Below are 16,721 nucleotides of genomic sequence, written 5' to 3'. Positions count from 1 at the left end.
AACTCTCACCTCACTTTGACTAAAGAGACTGTTATCAATCTTCTGCCTCGAACCCCTATCTTGCCCTCAACCCGGGGAAAGTGGACAGTTTATATTGAGTATGCTTATTGCGATACGTGCAGCTTGATTTCGAAACACATTGCCAGATGACATCAATCCAAGGCCTAAGAGTTGTCCGAGTTGAGAGGAATGTTGTCTCTATCTTGCTGCTTGATGAGGTTCAGAAACGTGCGCTTTAGCCGGGTGGAAGCAACTAGTTGAACACCACTATTTCTCTTTGCTGGTCTACTTACTCTCTGCTGTCAGTTTGGTATCCATTTCCGTGATGGATGTTGGTTGCTCGGGAACTGCTGTTCAGCTTATACAACTCTTGGTCTGGTTTCTCGGTCTTCTTGGTGATAGTGTCCTCATCCGTGTCAGGTTTGGCCTTGAGAGACTTGAAATAGTAAGTATTTTACCGTTGAATACCTTGCCTCGGTAGTAATCATTCATTCTTTCCCAATCATATGTAACTTTTCTACCTTTCTGGCCTTTATTACTCTTGTTATCTCTGTTATACTTGTAACTATCATTGCTCTAATTGTTATCCTTGTCGCCTTTCTTACTTCTCATCTTTCAAATATTCACTAAAGAATGCTCTTGAAGAAGTGGGTTATAGTAGTTCTAATGATACTGGCGATATTAAGAACGAAGTTGACTTGTGTGTTGCCTGGCCTCTTATCCTACTACCCACTTGCCAGCGAGATGCCGATGGTTGTGGAACTGGTGGAGTCGCTGGATCTCCATTCTTAGACCATTGTTTGGCGGCTTCGAACATCTCACCGAGCAGGTCCCATCTCTGGGCCACTGATCACGTTCGACTGTAATGGTTCCATTGTTATCGAAAGGTCTCTAGTTCGATTCTGGAAGGGAAGATAGCCTCTCATCTTTTGGCTTTTGCTGTGTTGTGTTGTGTTGACGATGCCTTCCCCAAGAGGTTTGTGGGTGGGTGGTGGTATGTGCGGTGTCCACTTTTGCTTTTGCTTCCTTCCCTCAGCGACACTGTTCCCCAACTCGACTCGCTTCCGAGTCAATGCCAATTGGCCTTGTTTCACTGCCCCTCCATGGCGGCATAGCTTGCGCTCCCTTGCAGCGCATATCAATGCAGGGAGACGTCTCACCGCTTAGGCGCCAGAGCACGATGACGGACTACTATGCCGGTAGGCGTGAGGATACGGTGGATGTACATAGTACGTAGGTAGGCGTGGTAGGCAGGCTTGAATAACCCTTGGCTGGACAACGAGCAATCTAGCCAGCCCGCAGCCAGCAATGTATGTGTTGTATTTTGCGCTTTGAAAAATTCTTTTAGTCCAGAACGAGCGTTGAGCTCCCTTCTCATGAAATCTACCCCCCCAATAATCGCCAATGCTTGACCCAGTGTTAAACATGGTCTTTCCAATTCGTGATGCATGCCCGTGTGAACCAAACGCCGAGAATATGTAGAACAAAATATCAGACGGGATCATTGCCGCTCGGAAGATGTTCCTTTCGAGTAATGTCTCAGAGTGCCTCTGCGCAGCATGCCCGTCTATGTCTTCAACCCCACCAGACTGAGGAACTCGTTCCGGGTCTTCTCCTTCTTCTCGAAGGCACCGAGCACGCAGCTAGTTATCGTGCTAGCCGTCGTCTTCTGCACGCCGCGCATGACCATGCACAAGTGACTGGACTCCATCACAACGGCGACGCCCTGGGGCTTCAAAATCTCCATGATGGCGTAGGCAACCTCCTTCGTCAGGCGCTCCTGAATCTGGAAACGTCTGCTGAACATTTCGGCAATACGGGGCAGCTTCGACAGGCCAATGACCTGGTTCTTGGGAATGTAGGCAATATGCATCTGCAGACACTTGTAAGCCGGGGGTCGCAATTGTCAATGGGCGAATATCGGGGTCTACAAACCTTGCCGGTAAACGGAACGAGGTGGTGCTCGCACATGCTAAAGATCTCAATGTCCTTGACAATGACCATCTCGTTGTGGCCTTCTTGGAAGATGGCATTGTTGACAATGTCCTTTACGTTCTGCTGGTAGCCGCGGGTGAGGAAGAGCATGGCCTCGGCGTAGCGTCTCGGGGTGTCGAGGATGCCGGGGCGGTCGGGGTCTTCGCCGACGCATTCGAGGATGGTGCGGACGGCGCCCTTCATCTTTTCGAGACGAACGGCAGCCTGCTCGGGGGACTCATCGAGACGTTCACGGGTTCCGAGGCCTGTAAAGACATTGCGCATTAGTCAATTGGGGTTGCGCGGGGTCGGGAATGGCGTGACTCTTACTCGGGCGACTCAGGCCGTCAAAGTCGATCACCGGGCTCGGTGACCTCGTTACGACGCCCTCGGATTTGGGCTTGGACGACTTCTTCTTGGACTTGGATGTGGTGGTATCACGGGGATCGCGCGCAGGCTGGCTCAGGCTTGGGCGGCGCTGCTTCTTGGAGTGGTTGCCGTTGACTTTGGCATCGTCGTCGCCCTTGCGCTTCCTGCTGCTTCGCTTGCTTGACTGGCTCGCGGTCTCGGCTTCACTCCCGTCGCTTGAAGCGCTGTGGTGGCCATTCTGGTGCCTGCTCCGGCTTCTCTTCCTTTCTTTGACGGCTGCGCCCTCTGATTGGGTCATTGTGATGTCTGGATCCGAGGAGAGGAGAGGGAATTGGTTGTCAAGGTCGGTGGTTGTGGTTATGAAGGTGGAAGAACGGGAACATTTGGGTGCTCCAAATGAACAAAAGTCCGTACACAGGCGGCCCCCGCTGCGCTCATTCGAGACTCTGGAGGGAAATCGGAGCAGAAAATTCGGTTACGGCCGGCGTTATCTTATCGGGTGGTCTAGCGCGACTTCAGAGGTACCTCCCCCAGGATTCAGGATTGCAACGTGCTGCAGCAGTGCATTTCTGCCAGTCACCGGTGCAGCGGCCAGCCACGTTCAGCGCTCGCTGCAGTGTAAGCTTGGTACTGCGAAAAATGGCTAGTTACCTCAGGTATCCACTTCTCCGATTCCCGTCTGACGCAAGGGTCCATTCCGGGTGGTACGTGCCTTCAGTGGAACCTCGCTCAAACATCCGCCCGTTTGTTTCTAGCCTGCCGTGCACGATCTACCTTACCTCAGTGTAGCTCCAACCTTGACACTGCCGAGGACTGGCTACGGTCATGTGACAGCTGTCCGGGGAAACTCAGGAAACACTCGACCTTAGTCATCCGGGACCGTGTGCTCCACTCTTTCCAGATCCATCGACCGCAACGCGCCTTTACACTCAAGGCTTTAAGCTGGACATGATATTCGACGACATTGCCGACTTCCACCAGATTTGAACCCAAGCAAACGTGACGACTCCCCTACCGACACCTCCCTCGACCACATCCTATTCTCGACTCTTCCGACAGGCGCCCGCCCTCGCTTCGATATCACAACTGCGCTTGCCGGCGCTCACCACTCCTCTTGCGATTCACCTAGAAAGAAGCCTTCGCGATGGCTTCCCCTCCATATGCGTACTCTCCAACCGCACACTCACCACCGTATCCGTCACCCGCGCAGCTCCCCATGTCGAACAAGAAGCGAGCATCAGATGGCGCCCCTCCCGGATCTGCCAAGCGCCGAAAGGCCTCGACACTCTCCGTCACCTCCGCAGCCGCCCACCCCCTTCGTCAGACTTCTTTCCCACCCGAAGCCGGCTCACCATTTCCACGTTCACCCTCGGCCGACAACGCTAGCGTCGTCAGCGGCAGCCAAGTCAGTGCGCCTCCTAAGAAGAAGCGCGGCAGGAAGCCCAAGAACCAGACCAACGTTGAGACCAGAGAACAAACGCCCTCTCTTGTAGGCGGACGCGCACCTACAACTGTCAGCGGCGCAGGCGCTGGAGGCGACGCACAGGAGGAAGGCGCCAATGATGATGAAGACGATAACGATATGCGCATGGCGCTGGTGGATTCTACAGTCAGGACGCAGGAGCAGAAGCAAGAGGAGATAAGACTCCGTGCCATGCTCGTCGAGTCCTTTGACCCAGAACAGTACGATCGCTACGAACTCTGGCGTGCGGCCAAACTCACAGAGTCCGTAGTCAAGAGGGTAAGATTCCTCAACCCGGTTGCCGGCTGGCGCTATGCCATTGTACTGACCAAAGTACCACATAGGTCGTCAATGCGACAGTATCGCAATCCGTCCCACCGAACGTCGCTCTCGCCGTCAAGTCAGTATCGAAGCTTTTCATCGGCGAGCTCATCGAGAGAGCTCGAGATGTGCAAGGAGAATGGATCAAAGGGACTGGCGAAAAGCAGGCAGACGTACCCACGCCGCCGCCCAAAGACGACGCGACGCAGACAGAAGACAGAAGAGGCCCCTTGCGACCAGACCATCTCCGCGAGGCATGGCGACGTTACAAGCTATCGGGAGATGGAGGCTGGGTGGGAATTCAAGGCTTGTGGCATGAGCAGCAGAGCAGCGGCGTGGAGAGATTCCCTGTGCGAACTGGTGGACGACGAGTTTTCCGGTAATGCCATGGCAGAGATTCCATTTGTGACATGACGGGATGGCGGGGGCGCGGAAGGCAACGGAGAAGCTTGGGAGCCTACTTACATGATACCCAGTCTAACAAACAGTTAGCTTTAACTTCGATGGCTCAGGGCTGTCATAATGAATACAGTATTCTAATATGAGAATCATGATTAAGTGAATTAAAGTATCATGGACTAGTGCAAATTCACAAAATAGTACATTACTAAGTAAGTAAGCTGTACACTCCCTATCCAGCAGCAACTGAGGAGCTCTCACAAAGCGTCATTCCCAGGGCAGCCTAAATTACCTAGACTGGACTTCCGCACCCAAAGCTCGTAGCCTGGGATTTGCCATTGAACGCCGCAATCAACCCTTCAATCGACGAGTACATGCCCAACGCCGTCGTGACAAGCCCTCCCAGCATGTAGACGATATTCCAAACATTGAAGAGAGGTCTCTTCATGAACCCCCGCCGGTATCGCTGAAATCCACTGTCGACATACGCATACCTACCAGTGGTTGGGTCAAACATTTCCTGTTCCGGCACCATTGCATCCTTCCGAATCCAATACCCGAGGCCCAGCAGCGCCGGCAGAGTGTATGTGAAGCTAAGGATGAACAGCGCCCCAATGAACCCAGATACCAGCGAGAATTGCGGCACAGCGGCGCCGATGATGAAGGCGAGAGCCCAGTACACGGGTATCACCGCCGCCCACAGCATCTTGCCCGCAGACTCGGTCAACGGCGGCGCCCCAAAGATCTCCTGCAGCAGCTCAACGTAAAGAACCTTCATGCCGATATTCCCATACAACCCGGCCGCGATCAAACCCGTCACCAGGCCCAGAATGTTGGTCGCCGTCTGCCACCAGTACGGCGATAGACTCTGCATGGCGGGGTTGAAGGCGTACTGGCCCTGGAAGGAGTACACGTACAACCCGAAGACAAGGTAGCACACGTAAATAAAGACCTCACCGCAGAGAAGGGCCTTCCAAAAGTCCATGGGGTGCCGCATCTCCGCCATGAAGGCCGCGAAGATGAGACAGCCGCCGTACGAGTAGACGGCTTGGTTGAGCCCGTTCATGGAGCCCAGGAAGCCGGAACCGCCCGAAGCCATGCCGGGCGGGGGCGTGCCGGCGTAGGTGATGACGGGTCCGGGTCCGAAGGTGTCGCCGAAGGAGGCCTGGGTCGCGGCGAAGTTGGGAGGGGAGTGTGCCACGACGCCCATGCTGGTTGTCTTTGGTCAACATCAACCCGAACCGAAGACCATTCCAAGACTTACCAGATGAAAATGATGAGTAGATTCACCCACACGGCCAAGTTTGCAATCCACGAAAACCGCTGCAGCGTCCGAATCTGGCCCAAGATGAACCCGGCCGCCATGAAGATGACAAGACAAGCTACGAAGCAGATTCCCGCATTGCCGTTGGGGCCCTTGCTGATCTGCGAGATGGACTGCCCGTTCGCGAGGATCAGGACGGCCACAAACAACATTAGCTGGAGCCCTTGGGCCAAGTTGATGGCGTGCCTTGCCTTGGCGCCAAAGACGCGGAAGTAAAGGTCACCGTAGCCTTTGAGGGGGTATCTGTCCGAGTCGAGGCCGAGGAAAGCTTTGTAGAGGATCCAGCCGGAGCTTGAATTGGTCAGTCACTTGTTGTCCAAGAGGGTGGTCTTTGGGAGACTTACTACAACGACATGACGCCGAAGACAGTGTAGAGCGCGATGCCAGGGCCGTAACCCATCTGAGCAAAGGCCCATCTGGTTCCTCGTGTTAGTTACGCTTCAGTCAAGGTTTGAGAGTAGGTGAACCTACGGCGTAGAAAATGGCCCAAGGATATCCGTGGTGATGAGGTAGAACACGGCGCCCCAACCAGCAGTCCTCACCGCCCTACTCGCTGTCTTCCACTCCTCGAGCGTAACGACACCGCCGTCCCTGCTCTCCGCAGATTGCAAAGCCTTATCGCTTCCAATCCCGTTCTGCTTCTCTCCAACACCAGCACCGACATCCTCATTTCCACTGCCCTCGCTGCCCCCCTGGAACCTTACATGCTCATCACCCTTCCTGAACCGATCTTTCACAACACTCTTGAGCGTCAAGGGTCCTCGAGAGTGTAGATACCGCTCGTTTGCCAGCTTCTCCTCGGCACGCGTGACTTCGGCCCAGTAGAGGTACTCTTCAAACGTCACGTTGGGGTCGTGCAGGATCACCGCCGGCGGCTCCATGGTGTAAAAGGTTTGTCCATCTTGGCGGGATGGGGTTTGGTCGAGGAGGGGCTGTGGTTTGTTTTGAGCTTTCTGGATGTCGTCTGTGGGTGCGGGTGTAGTGTGATGGGCAGACATTGTTTGTGTGGTTTATCGTGTTTCAGGGTTGGGACGACTTCAGGCGCGATGGGGGTCAAGGAGGCACTGATGTCGGGGAAGGAGATGTTTGATAGACCACACTTTATCAAGGCTCATTAGTTCAAGTTGAAGATGGGGAGAGGGTTTCTTATGAGTTCAATTGATCGTAACGTAGCAGTTCTGATATCGGCCAGTCCAACTGTCGCCGCCGATACCACAGTCGCGTAGGTAGGGAGAGTGACATTTCATGGTATCACTTCAACTCAGCCAGAGGTCAGATACCCTGAACCCCCTCGATATGCCTCATGTCTCTGTCAATCTTCCGGAACAGATTGGAGCCGTTCAAGGATAATCCCCCTTCCCCTCTCGCCATCCTATCTCCTCCCGAGCTAAGCTTTCTCAACCCCCCGGGCCTGCTGTAACCCTGATAAGGAAAAGTCGTTGCAACCCTCCTTGGCGCGAATTGACGACAGACGGGCAGTCGGCAAAGGTGATTTGATGACTACAGTGCCAGGGGACTGTTGGCTGTCAATTTATCCCGCGTGACTATCACAATCATATGGTAATTGACTTTTTTCTCAGCCCCCTTCTCGAAGCCTGAAGGTGTCAGTTGTGGGGTGACTCGGCTCAATTGATCCGTCTTCTAATCCACGATGGGATCAAGACTTATCAAATATGTGAAGAGTTCTAGCGACTGCTGGAGAATTGTCACGATTGTGATGAGCTGAGGGGGTGGGTATTCGGCAGTTGTCGATATCAATGACGTTCTCGATGGCAGGTATATGAGAACACGCAGATTGGTTGCGTTGTTATGCAGCCAAGTCTCATGGGCCCTACGTGCTCACATCTTTCATTGGAAACACTTCCACCTCATCATGGTCCCAATTGATATATGCGTGCGATGGGTGGATAATTTTCAAAGGGCATCTATCTCCATGGTCTACAAATCCAACGTCGAGGTAGGTCGCTTAGAAGCTCGCCGATAACGACGGGCCGATGATTCTACCAATCGATGTCGTATGCATCATCGACTTTGACTATACAATTATTATTGAATTCCTTGACGGATGCAAACGTGTGTCCAATTATCATCCATGCTTTGTACTCTACCAATGTCGGAAGGGGTGGTCTCAGGACCTCCTTTGCCAATACAAGCCGAGGGGTGCCCTTCATGATTGACCACATCAAAGACATAACCACATCATCGCATAGATCTTATTACTTTCTGTTATCATTCATGGCTGGTATGATTGAGGATGTCTCTTATCTTCGTTGACATTATGATTCAAACTTCATTTCTGCTATGTGGACGGATGTCTCGATGATGATGCGTCAGCCTTGTCTTTATACAGATTGTACATGGTGAACCCCTCCAGTCGTCATGCCATAAGGTTACGGCATTAATCATCTTCCTTCTTGATCTCCTCTTTGATTTGCGTTGATTTTGCTTTCTTGACCTCCCGCTTCTTGGGCCTCAACCATTCCTCCATACCCTCAGGCCAATACACCCTATGTTGCGGTCCACCCATGCCGAAATCCTCAGGGGCTATGATTTTCTCTTCTACAGGAACGGATTCAGGTTCCTCTGGTTCCTCGTCTTCGTCGTCATCATCCTTCTTCTTCTTGGATTTCTTAGGCTTCTTTTTGCCATCCTTCTTGGCGACCGCCTTGTTCGGTCGGATTTCATCCAGTCGCTCGTGTGGCACCACGTTGTTGAATAAGTCCCATCCCGGAAGCCTGAATGTTCGCATGAGTTCAAAGACAGCCTGCTCCTTATCTTTGGCCTCGATCATGAGATCTGCGTCAGGAGTGCACGGTGGAAGAGTGCGCACTCGCGGAGAGTGTTTTCTTCGGTCCCGGGGTGTGGTAGCGCTCGGACATGATTCGCTATAGTGCATCTTTTGCTTGATGTTCTTGCGCGTCCATGTAGCACTGATCCTATCGTAGATCTTCGTAATATCCTCGGTACCCTCACGCAATTGGCTTGCGTCGAAAATGATGTTGTGGTGATGGAAGTCCAGAACCATTGGGATGTTCAACTCCTCGCAGATAGGTAGTAGGTCATGGACAGACCAGGCAACATCGTCGTTCTCGAGGACAAGTCGGTTCTTGATAGACTGTGACAGCTTAGCATAGTTGGCACGGAATCGATCCAGCGTAGATGCCTTGTCGCCGTAAGTGCCACCCATATGCAATATCATGATGGCGTCCCTATTTTGCTGCTCCGGAAGACGGAGAAGGCCGAGCAACTCATCGTGATATTCAAGATCGCGAATTGCGGCTGTGATGACTTCTTTGCGTGGTGAGCCGAGCTGAGTAAACTGGCCAGGGTGCGTCGTCAGTCTGTGGCCTAGTTGTGCAGCGACTTTTCCGGCTTCTGCAAGAGGCTCCGCAGCGAACGGGGTGAGGCGGTAGCCGTATTCTTCATGGCTAGCAAACGGAAACATTTCTGAGCTGAGTCGCATGAACTTGATGCCGTACTTGTCGTTCCAGCGAAGCATTTTCACAATATCCCGAGCATTGGCCAAGCCCAGTTCCTCGACATACTTCTGACCGCGTTTGATATCGGCCGGCTGGTTTTCGTCAGGACGATTCTTAGTAGGGTGTTCAGGCTGAGATGGATCAGCAAGCGGGTGACGATGTTGTAATATGGAGGCTATGCGGCAAGTTCTTGAACTGAAGACGGGTGGATTTGCGGCGCGGAGATAGGTATTGAGACAGGCCTGCTCCAGTATTAGTCAACGACAACGAAAGCTAGGATGTGGGAAAGATCATACGTAACCCAGCCTTCCAGTCCATGGGAGAGGCAGGTAGCTGCTGTTTACAGGCGGCTCTCGTCCAGCACCTCTCTCCGGAGCGTTCTCGAGGCGCATCTTGTCGTCCTCGACGTCACCGACAGCGCCTTCCCCGTCCGGACCTTCGATTGGGGCGGCATCCAAATTGGGGGTACCGGATCGCTCCTCTTCAGCCATCCGGGCGAGCTTCTCTGGATCTGACGGATGGACTGCCAAGTGAGGTTTATATGCGTTTTTGTCTGAGTGAGGCTTGGTTGAACCAGGCGGGACATGGCTCGTCTCGATGGCAAGACGCTGGTTCCTGGTGGAATTCTGTAGACGGTTCTCCATCTCAGTGAGCTCTCTTATGGCACGGCGCACGCCATTCTCAGACTCGGCCTTCTTGCGGCTAATCTGGCGGCGCTTAGCCGGTGGTTGGTCTTTTGCAAGATCGGCCTCGGTGGGACTCATGGCGGCGCCGGGCTTGGTGACTGTTTTCACGTCGCTGATGTTTCTGGCGGATCGGCGCGGAGCCGGAGTGTCGGGGACAGGGTTTGCAGCCTCGGTGGTAGTAGGTTGTCCATTTGTTATACCGGACTTCTTTCGCTTCTGTGCGGCCATGGTGATGTATGGGCAGCAGTTAAGTAATATAAATGGTCGGCTGAGCGAGTACTGATGGGGGTGGGAGACACAAGCGAGCGATGAGCTCAGGAGCGGGACAAGTGACGGCACAAGGGGGCTCGTGGCACGAAGAAGTCGTCGCGGATACAACAGATGATTGGCCGCGGCGGAAGAAAAGCTCCTCATGCAGTCAATGACGGGAGCAGCGGGCGGATCTGTCGAGAAGTGGCCCGGCAAGGTGATGGATACGGAAGCGCGTAGTAGTATAGAACCCGAGGATAGTTATGCTCTAAGGTGGATGTTTGCCATGTGGGAACTAAGGTAATGCGGATGGCCGGGTGTCAGATGGATGCGAATTACGTAGAGACGCTTTGGCGTAACTGCAGGTGACCGAATTTCGAATCGAGTGAGGTACCCCGAGGGATGAAGTGTGTGTAGTAGGGGTGCTCTGTTCAGGATGATGCTCTTCGGCGAGGATGGGAAGGAAGACGATGACAGGGACAACGAGACTGTAAGGTATGGTTAAGCAAGAGAGGAGTATGTGATTTGATATGAGTTGAGGCTGAGTTGAAGTGAGATTTCTCAAATCACTTGCAATGCGCGCCGAGTGAAGCAAAGGAAGAGTGTGTGAGAGGGCGGAGAAAGGAGAGGGAGAGAGACGGGAGAGGGAGAGAGAGAGGCAAAGACGAAGAGATGGAAAACGTCGATGAGGTCAACGGGGCCACAGACCGAGCACTGCGCGCTCGAGAGACAGACGTCGGATGGGAGTGAGGTACAAACGGCCATGTATCTTGAAGCGAGCAGGCTAGTAATAGAGGCGAGTATCTACCTGAGCTCAGCTTGAGATAGGTACTCCGAGCTAAAGTAGGTACCTAGGTAGGGTAGGTAGGGGAATAGACGGGAAGGATGGGAATTGGAAAAGGAAGCTAAGACGGATGCTTTCTACCTGACCTTACCTTAGGTACCTTAGGGTCCCGATCGTGTTACCAATCACTTAGTTTGACTCTCGTTTTTTTATGTTTGTGGCGGAAGAGAAGAACCTAAGGGACGATGTGAGGTAAGGTTAGGGCAACACGATCTCGAGGATGCCTCCCCTCTCCATGCTATGCGAGACTCTACTTTCTTCTCTCTTATTTTCTTGTAAATATGGATCAGGTCCCATACGGTACCACATTCCGGGTCGAAGCTCGCCCCTTGAGGTATGACGCGTGGGATCAATAGAGTCGGGCAGGAAAGAAGACAGCCGAGTTGAAGAGAGGACGCGAAACCGCCACACGAGTAATGAGGCAGTTGAGACGCCACAGTCGACGCTCGACTAGAGATGAGGAAGGCGCTTACCTGATGAGTAAGGATGATTCCTCACTGTATCCCAGTAGATATGCAAAGAAGAAGGAGAAGAAACAGAAAAAGAAAGAAGCGCGGGAGGGAAAAGCGCGTTCGCAACCGTGGATGTGGAACAGAGGAAGGGACGATACAGAGCTATGAGGTAGGTGTGGAGAGCACAGACCACATATCGTGCGTCATTCCTCCAACAGCGCAGACGCACCTCGATTAAATCGACGGCAGGAGCTCCCGACGTCACCACCACGACACCTCTCCTGAGCACTGTGCCTTCCTTCTGCCTCACCTACCAGTCAGCACCTTACCTTACTATTGAGCCATGTGCATGGCAAGTGCGCAACCAATTTCTTTTAGATTTAGGAAAGAACTTGTCATCGTACCAAATTCCAAATAGCAAGCACCTTCCTCTCCTCCTTTTCTTCAACGTCGCGTCCGTACCTTAGAGGTAGGTAAGTACCTTGCATCAATGGCAGGTGAGAGCCATCTTGGTCTACCTTAGTTCCTTCCCCAGTCCAAAGTAGGTATGAATGAAGCATTTGGAGACATCCGTTACACCAAGCAGAAAGTCAACGGAGCCAAGCGGGTAGAATTTGCATAGCTAGCTTCCAATTCCCCGTCTACAATTCTCCATTTTGTGACATCGACATTCCGTCTTCATTGCAGATTTGCCGCACAACTTTGAACTTCTATATCGGCACGCATCGGTAGCAGACATTGCAGAGTCCACCCAATTCCTCCAGTCTCTCCACACATCTTGCGTATGCGGAGTATTGCCGGTATTCAGCCTCACGGACATGACCTCATCGTCCCATTGCCAGAGACAGAGGCTGAGGCAAAGACTTTCACTTTGTTATTCACCAATGTCACCGCACGCGCTGCAGTGTAGACAGCTATTCGAGCCGTGATTGGAATCTGCCACACTCTGTCTGCTCTACCTAAGGTATACGAATGCCACCAGGGAACACAAGCTCCGTCGTCCACTCACATTCGGCTTGTTCCATCACTAATTCATCATCCCAGCAGATAATGCGCGCCTTCTTGCTAGCTCCGCCCAAGTCAAGCTCACCGAACCCAGCCAAAGTCTCACCTCCCTTGTCCAAGAAAACAACCATTCGGACTTGGGGCTCCACCTCAAACGATACACACCGAGGCTCGCGGCTTGCTTTGCAGTACCGTATCGTATTGTCTATCTACATCGCCGCCGCTGTTTACTGAGAGAACTGCAAAACAACGACTCCCATGGCACTCTCGATGCTGGGCTGATATGTACGACACTGTATTCTCTTTGTTTTATTACCTATCGGCAATCATGAATACAAGCAGCCATCCGATCGTGGCATTCTCGTATCAACTGTACATCTTACCAGCCAATGTACCATGCAGCCGACCCCTGCGCCTCCAGCTTCACCGTGCGCCACCCCCAGACCGTCTGGTCCGTGAGCTGAGCAAAACCTCCGGCTCCATGACGATGCGATCTCGATGTCATCCAACTCCCGCTTACTGGCTCCCCCGTGGTTGGCTTGCGTTTCCGATATTTTTCTGCAATACCTGCAATCTTCGAGACGTTGCCAGCCCTCTCGTACGAGGAACCAAATGCCTAGGTATCTGCACCGACGAAGCCCCCATGTATCTACTTTCTCGATCATGGCACGATTGCCATCCATACGCACCCAATGATTGGGCGGCTCCCTACCTCAGACTCACGCGCCGCATTGGAGCGACGAGATACCTGGCTGGTTGAATAATGCCCAACTAGCCATGCCGCGAGATCATACGTAACAACATAGCACCGCCCGTTGGCTCTTGGTAGATAGACTGTTGCAGAACGGTTGCACAATTGCGATTACACATGGCGACTGGCAAAGGTGCTTTGAATTCCAAGATTACATAGTGAAAACTAAACAACACCATAATGCAAGATTCGACGCCTGCTCCATCGCGCTAGGGTATCTGGAAGGCCACGTAAAGAAAGGAGGCGGACTATCTTCCAAGCCCGCACGGCCCGGTCACATCACACGCACTGCCATCCGCCCGGCCGCAAGCCGAGCCGGGACTGGTGGTGTGATACCGGGTCCGTCTTCAGCGGACCCGCCCTCCGGCACCGGCGGTGCCGGTGCGGTCGCTGCCCTCGCTCGGGTCTCCCGCGTCTGCCAATATTGACTTCGGCAAACGGGACAATCAAATCTTTCAATCAAGAACCACGACGAGAGACACTTGGCGTGGAAAGCATGTTGGCAGTTCTTTAGCGTCAAGATATCATCTTCGGACGGTTCACTTGCAGACGCGGACAATTTTCTCTTCCACGGCCACGGCATATTCCAGCTTCGCAGTATGGCCTTCACATCACGAACCTCATCCGTACCTCCGACCGTAGACCGGCTTGTCTCTTCCCCACTTCCTTCTAGAACACGGGTGTGCCCACCGGAATCGGAGGCCTTCAGGGTGATCCCTTGCGTCGGTACTGCTCCGGCAGCATTGCAGTTGCTTGAGACGAACAGTGGACCGATACAGATGGGACTATTGGTGACAGCGTTAGCGACCTCGGTGTATTATGCATTGGCGAACTCTGTTGTCGGCTTCCTCCACGAAGATAGCGCACGCCTCATACCCAAGGCTTTCCCCGCAGTGACCAACTTGGCGAGAGATACTCACCATTCCGGTTCCGAGTCATGCCGATTGAGCTTCGACTCGAGATCCAATCCGTCGAGGGTAGTGCTATTGCACTCGGAAACTGTGCTCAATTTTCGTCGGGCGTCTTGGAACTTTGATGTCTTGGGATGATATTTGCGACGGTCTTGTATGCGCAGATATGTGAGGCGGACTCTAACGACACGCATGCTCATCAGCTCCTCGTAGCTATCTTGCTTCGGAGAGGGGGGTTCAGTACGGTCTGTATAGCGGCCCGCAGACGAGAAGGACCATGAAAAGCGTAAGCAAAATTATGCCAAGTTCGTCCATGCAGCCGGTGGGTGCCCGACGAGGGGCATGCCAGACTCCTAGACCGACTTGAAAGTGATAACGGGTACTTCTTGCGCTGGTTAATCGCGAGTTCTTCAATGCCAACAACAGGATGTGTTGTGGCTTTCAAAAGCTGCATATCGCATCTGTGGTGAGAAATGCGGCGACGGCGACCATTTAACTCGGCAAATGTCGACAAGCGGCGGCGCAATCAAGGCTGATCAGATGACAACAAACGCTACATAAGCCGACAAGGCACACCTACAGAACCCTCGTGGATGGCTGGAGTCAAGAGCCGAGTTGGTGATACGCCAGATGCGAGCTCTCTGCCATCAGCCACCAATACCCCTCATTCACCCAAGAGCACCGGCGTTCAGCTATGGTGTTCTCACAGCTGGGCGCCCAGTCTTCCTTGCAAATGGCTGTTTGCTTGAGATAACAATGAGTCGACGAGTTCCAACTTCCAACAAGGCCACACATGGCTCATTATCTTTGATTTTCTCTATCCATACCTGCTCAAAACCCTCACGATATCGTTCTTCGTGGGCCAAGAACCTTGGCTGCAAATTACGCCGAATCAGACGCCTGTCCAGATGCAACTCTTTCTGGGGGTTAGATAGAATAGCCCAGGTTTGTGACGTAAAACTGGCGTGTGATACTGGTCTTGGTATCCTTGGTAAGCGGCGGGGCGCCTCTACTACCTTGCCTCCGTTTTCCCAAGAGAGGCCGATGAGTCTGTCTGGACTCCTGGGCAAAGAGACTGAACTGCAACGGGGCAGGGAACGAAACGCAAAAACGAAGCAACGGAGGGGTTGATTGACCTTACACAGTAGATACTCTAACCTTTTCAGTGGATGGGCGGGGGAATGTTGGGGTGACGAGGACTTTCACCAGGGAGTGCCCCTCCATATCCCCTCTACCCCCTCCGGAAAGTTGGAAACTTTTGAATGAACCGCCATGGAGACCCCAGGATTTGGAGGTGAGAAACATCTACGGAGTACGGAGTACTCCAGACTCCAACTATCCAACACCAAGACGCATCCACGAACCCCAGGAGAGCCGGCGGCGGCGCTGGAGGAGAGGAAAGTGGACTTTGGAGGAGCGGCGCCGGCGCCCAGCAGGCCGGCCAAGAACCGCCAAGTTGCCCGTCATCCCTTGGCTGCCAGACTGACCTACCAGAGGTTCAACTCTTCTCATTTGCAACCCACCTCATATGTCCACCTCGGGGCGGCCAAGACGTCCGCCGTCCAATACCATCAGCTGACCAGTGTCTCTTGCGACACCGAATGGAGAAATGCGATCAAGCATGCTGGAGAAGGATTTGGCAAAGACCCTGCTCCGAGTATCCCGCAAACGTGCACCGGCATGATGAGCTGGAAGGCGTGGTTGTAGCTGGATAGGCCGGGCTATTCGCGGCCTTGTTTTCTATGCCCAGAAAACATCGGCCTATCTGAGGGGCTCACGATATCTCTCTACACATTTCGATAAGTCTCCGAATTGGGCTCCTACACTTCTCGCCCAGTATCTAGGCGTCTCACTCGGGGTGGCTGTGTTTCTGGGCGGACCCGTTCTTCCCCCGCCCGTGTTGCGCCCGAGTTGTCGTGAGTCGGTGATACTGGGTCAAGATCCCGGTTCATGTTCGTCCTCTCCACGTTCCTCGCAGCCGTAATTTGTGTAGACTCTGGGCAGGCGTTCTCGTGCGCGGGGTTCAAAGCAAACCATGAGGGGAGAGAGGTTGAGAGGAATAGCGACGGAAGACTTCGACTGACGTTGTCAAGTGTAGATGGTGTGAGTTGAATATGGTCGTCCGGATTAACGGAGGTTCGGAGCCCACCGATCAAGTTCGAACCCGCATATTTACGGCGTGTGAATCTTCGAAGAGTGACCGAAAATATCGGGAACTTTTGCGACTTTGACGGTGCCGGCGTCTTGCCATCGGCGTCGAAGACGTTCAATAACGCGTCCGCTCACCTTAAACGACCTGGACAACAGACGGCGCTTTATAGTTGTGCAGAGCACTGAGAGGCCTCCCAAGCACGTGGTGCGGCAGTTGTCGTATGCTGTGTGCGTCACCTTCTGGCGCCCGTCACTTACAACTCCGGATCTGGCATGTCTAGGTCCTGGCCATGAGAAGGAGCTGGAAGAGCAGGATGAGCCAGTTGACCGTCGTGCAGCCGGCA

General features: G+C 53.3%; 8 protein-coding genes across 8 annotated transcripts; 4 read left to right on the top strand and 4 right to left on the bottom strand.

The window, feature by feature from the left end:
• Positions 1–325: 325 nt before the first annotated feature.
• Positions 326–630, top strand: CTAM01_12421 (uncharacterized protein; the record flags this gene model as incomplete). Its single annotated transcript, XM_060528427.1, has 2 exons — positions 326–413; positions 482–630. The coding sequence occupies 2 exons, from the start codon at positions 326–328 to the stop codon at positions 628–630; spliced, it is 237 nt and encodes a 78-aa protein (XP_060376933.1).
• A 937-nt stretch (positions 631–1,567) lies between these two features.
• Positions 1,568–2,641, bottom strand: CTAM01_12420 (GTP cyclohydrolase I; the record flags this gene model as incomplete). Its single annotated transcript, XM_060528426.1, has 3 exons — positions 1,568–1,873; positions 1,936–2,240; positions 2,305–2,641. The coding sequence occupies 3 exons, from the start codon at positions 2,639–2,641 to the stop codon at positions 1,568–1,570; spliced, it is 948 nt and encodes a 315-aa protein (XP_060376932.1).
• An 846-nt stretch (positions 2,642–3,487) lies between these two features.
• CTAM01_12419 (uncharacterized protein) lies at positions 3,488–4,509 on the top strand (the record flags this gene model as incomplete). The annotated part of the gene is made up of 2 exons (XM_060528425.1): positions 3,488–4,084; positions 4,150–4,509. 2 exons carry the CDS (start codon positions 3,488–3,490, stop codon positions 4,507–4,509), a joined length of 957 nt encoding a protein of 318 aa, XP_060376931.1.
• A 308-nt stretch (positions 4,510–4,817) lies between these two features.
• CTAM01_12418 (transmembrane amino acid transporter) lies at positions 4,818–6,847 on the bottom strand (the record flags this gene model as incomplete). Its single annotated transcript, XM_060528424.1, has 4 exons — positions 4,818–5,736; positions 5,790–6,140; positions 6,194–6,265; positions 6,321–6,847. The coding sequence occupies 4 exons, from the start codon at positions 6,845–6,847 to the stop codon at positions 4,818–4,820; spliced, it is 1,869 nt and encodes a 622-aa protein (XP_060376930.1).
• A 1,400-nt stretch (positions 6,848–8,247) lies between these two features.
• On the bottom strand, positions 8,248–10,242 carry CTAM01_12417 (UV damage endonuclease UvdE; the record flags this gene model as incomplete). Its single annotated transcript, XM_060528423.1, has 2 exons — positions 8,248–9,570; positions 9,625–10,242. 2 exons carry the CDS (start codon positions 10,240–10,242, stop codon positions 8,248–8,250), a joined length of 1,941 nt encoding a protein of 646 aa, XP_060376929.1.
• Positions 10,243–12,646: 2,404 nt separating this feature from the next.
• CTAM01_12416 (uncharacterized protein) lies at positions 12,647–13,324 on the top strand (the record flags this gene model as incomplete). The annotated part of the gene is made up of 1 exon (XM_060528422.1): positions 12,647–13,324. A coding segment is annotated over one exon (678 nt), but the record flags the coding sequence as incomplete, so codon positions are not given.
• Positions 13,325–13,662: 338 nt separating this feature from the next.
• Positions 13,663–14,426, bottom strand: CTAM01_12415 (uncharacterized protein; the record flags this gene model as incomplete). Its single annotated transcript, XM_060528421.1, has 3 exons — positions 13,663–13,730; positions 14,006–14,100; positions 14,236–14,426. 3 exons carry the CDS (start codon positions 14,424–14,426, stop codon positions 13,663–13,665), a joined length of 354 nt encoding a protein of 117 aa, XP_060376927.1.
• Positions 14,427–15,498: 1,072 nt separating this feature from the next.
• Positions 15,499–15,933, top strand: CTAM01_12414 (uncharacterized protein; the record flags this gene model as incomplete). Its single annotated transcript, XM_060528420.1, has 1 exon — positions 15,499–15,933. One exon carries the CDS (start codon positions 15,499–15,501, stop codon positions 15,931–15,933), a length of 435 nt encoding a protein of 144 aa, XP_060376926.1.
• Between the last annotated feature and the right edge of the window lie 788 nt (positions 15,934–16,721).

This window comes from Colletotrichum tamarilloi (assembly GCF_030869305.1).
Source record: "Colletotrichum tamarilloi strain Tom-12 chromosome Unknown Scaffold_76.1, whole genome shotgun sequence".
Taxonomy (NCBI): domain Eukaryota; kingdom Fungi; phylum Ascomycota; class Sordariomycetes; order Glomerellales; family Glomerellaceae; genus Colletotrichum; species Colletotrichum tamarilloi.
This window is presented reverse-complemented; position numbering and strand designations above follow the sequence as displayed.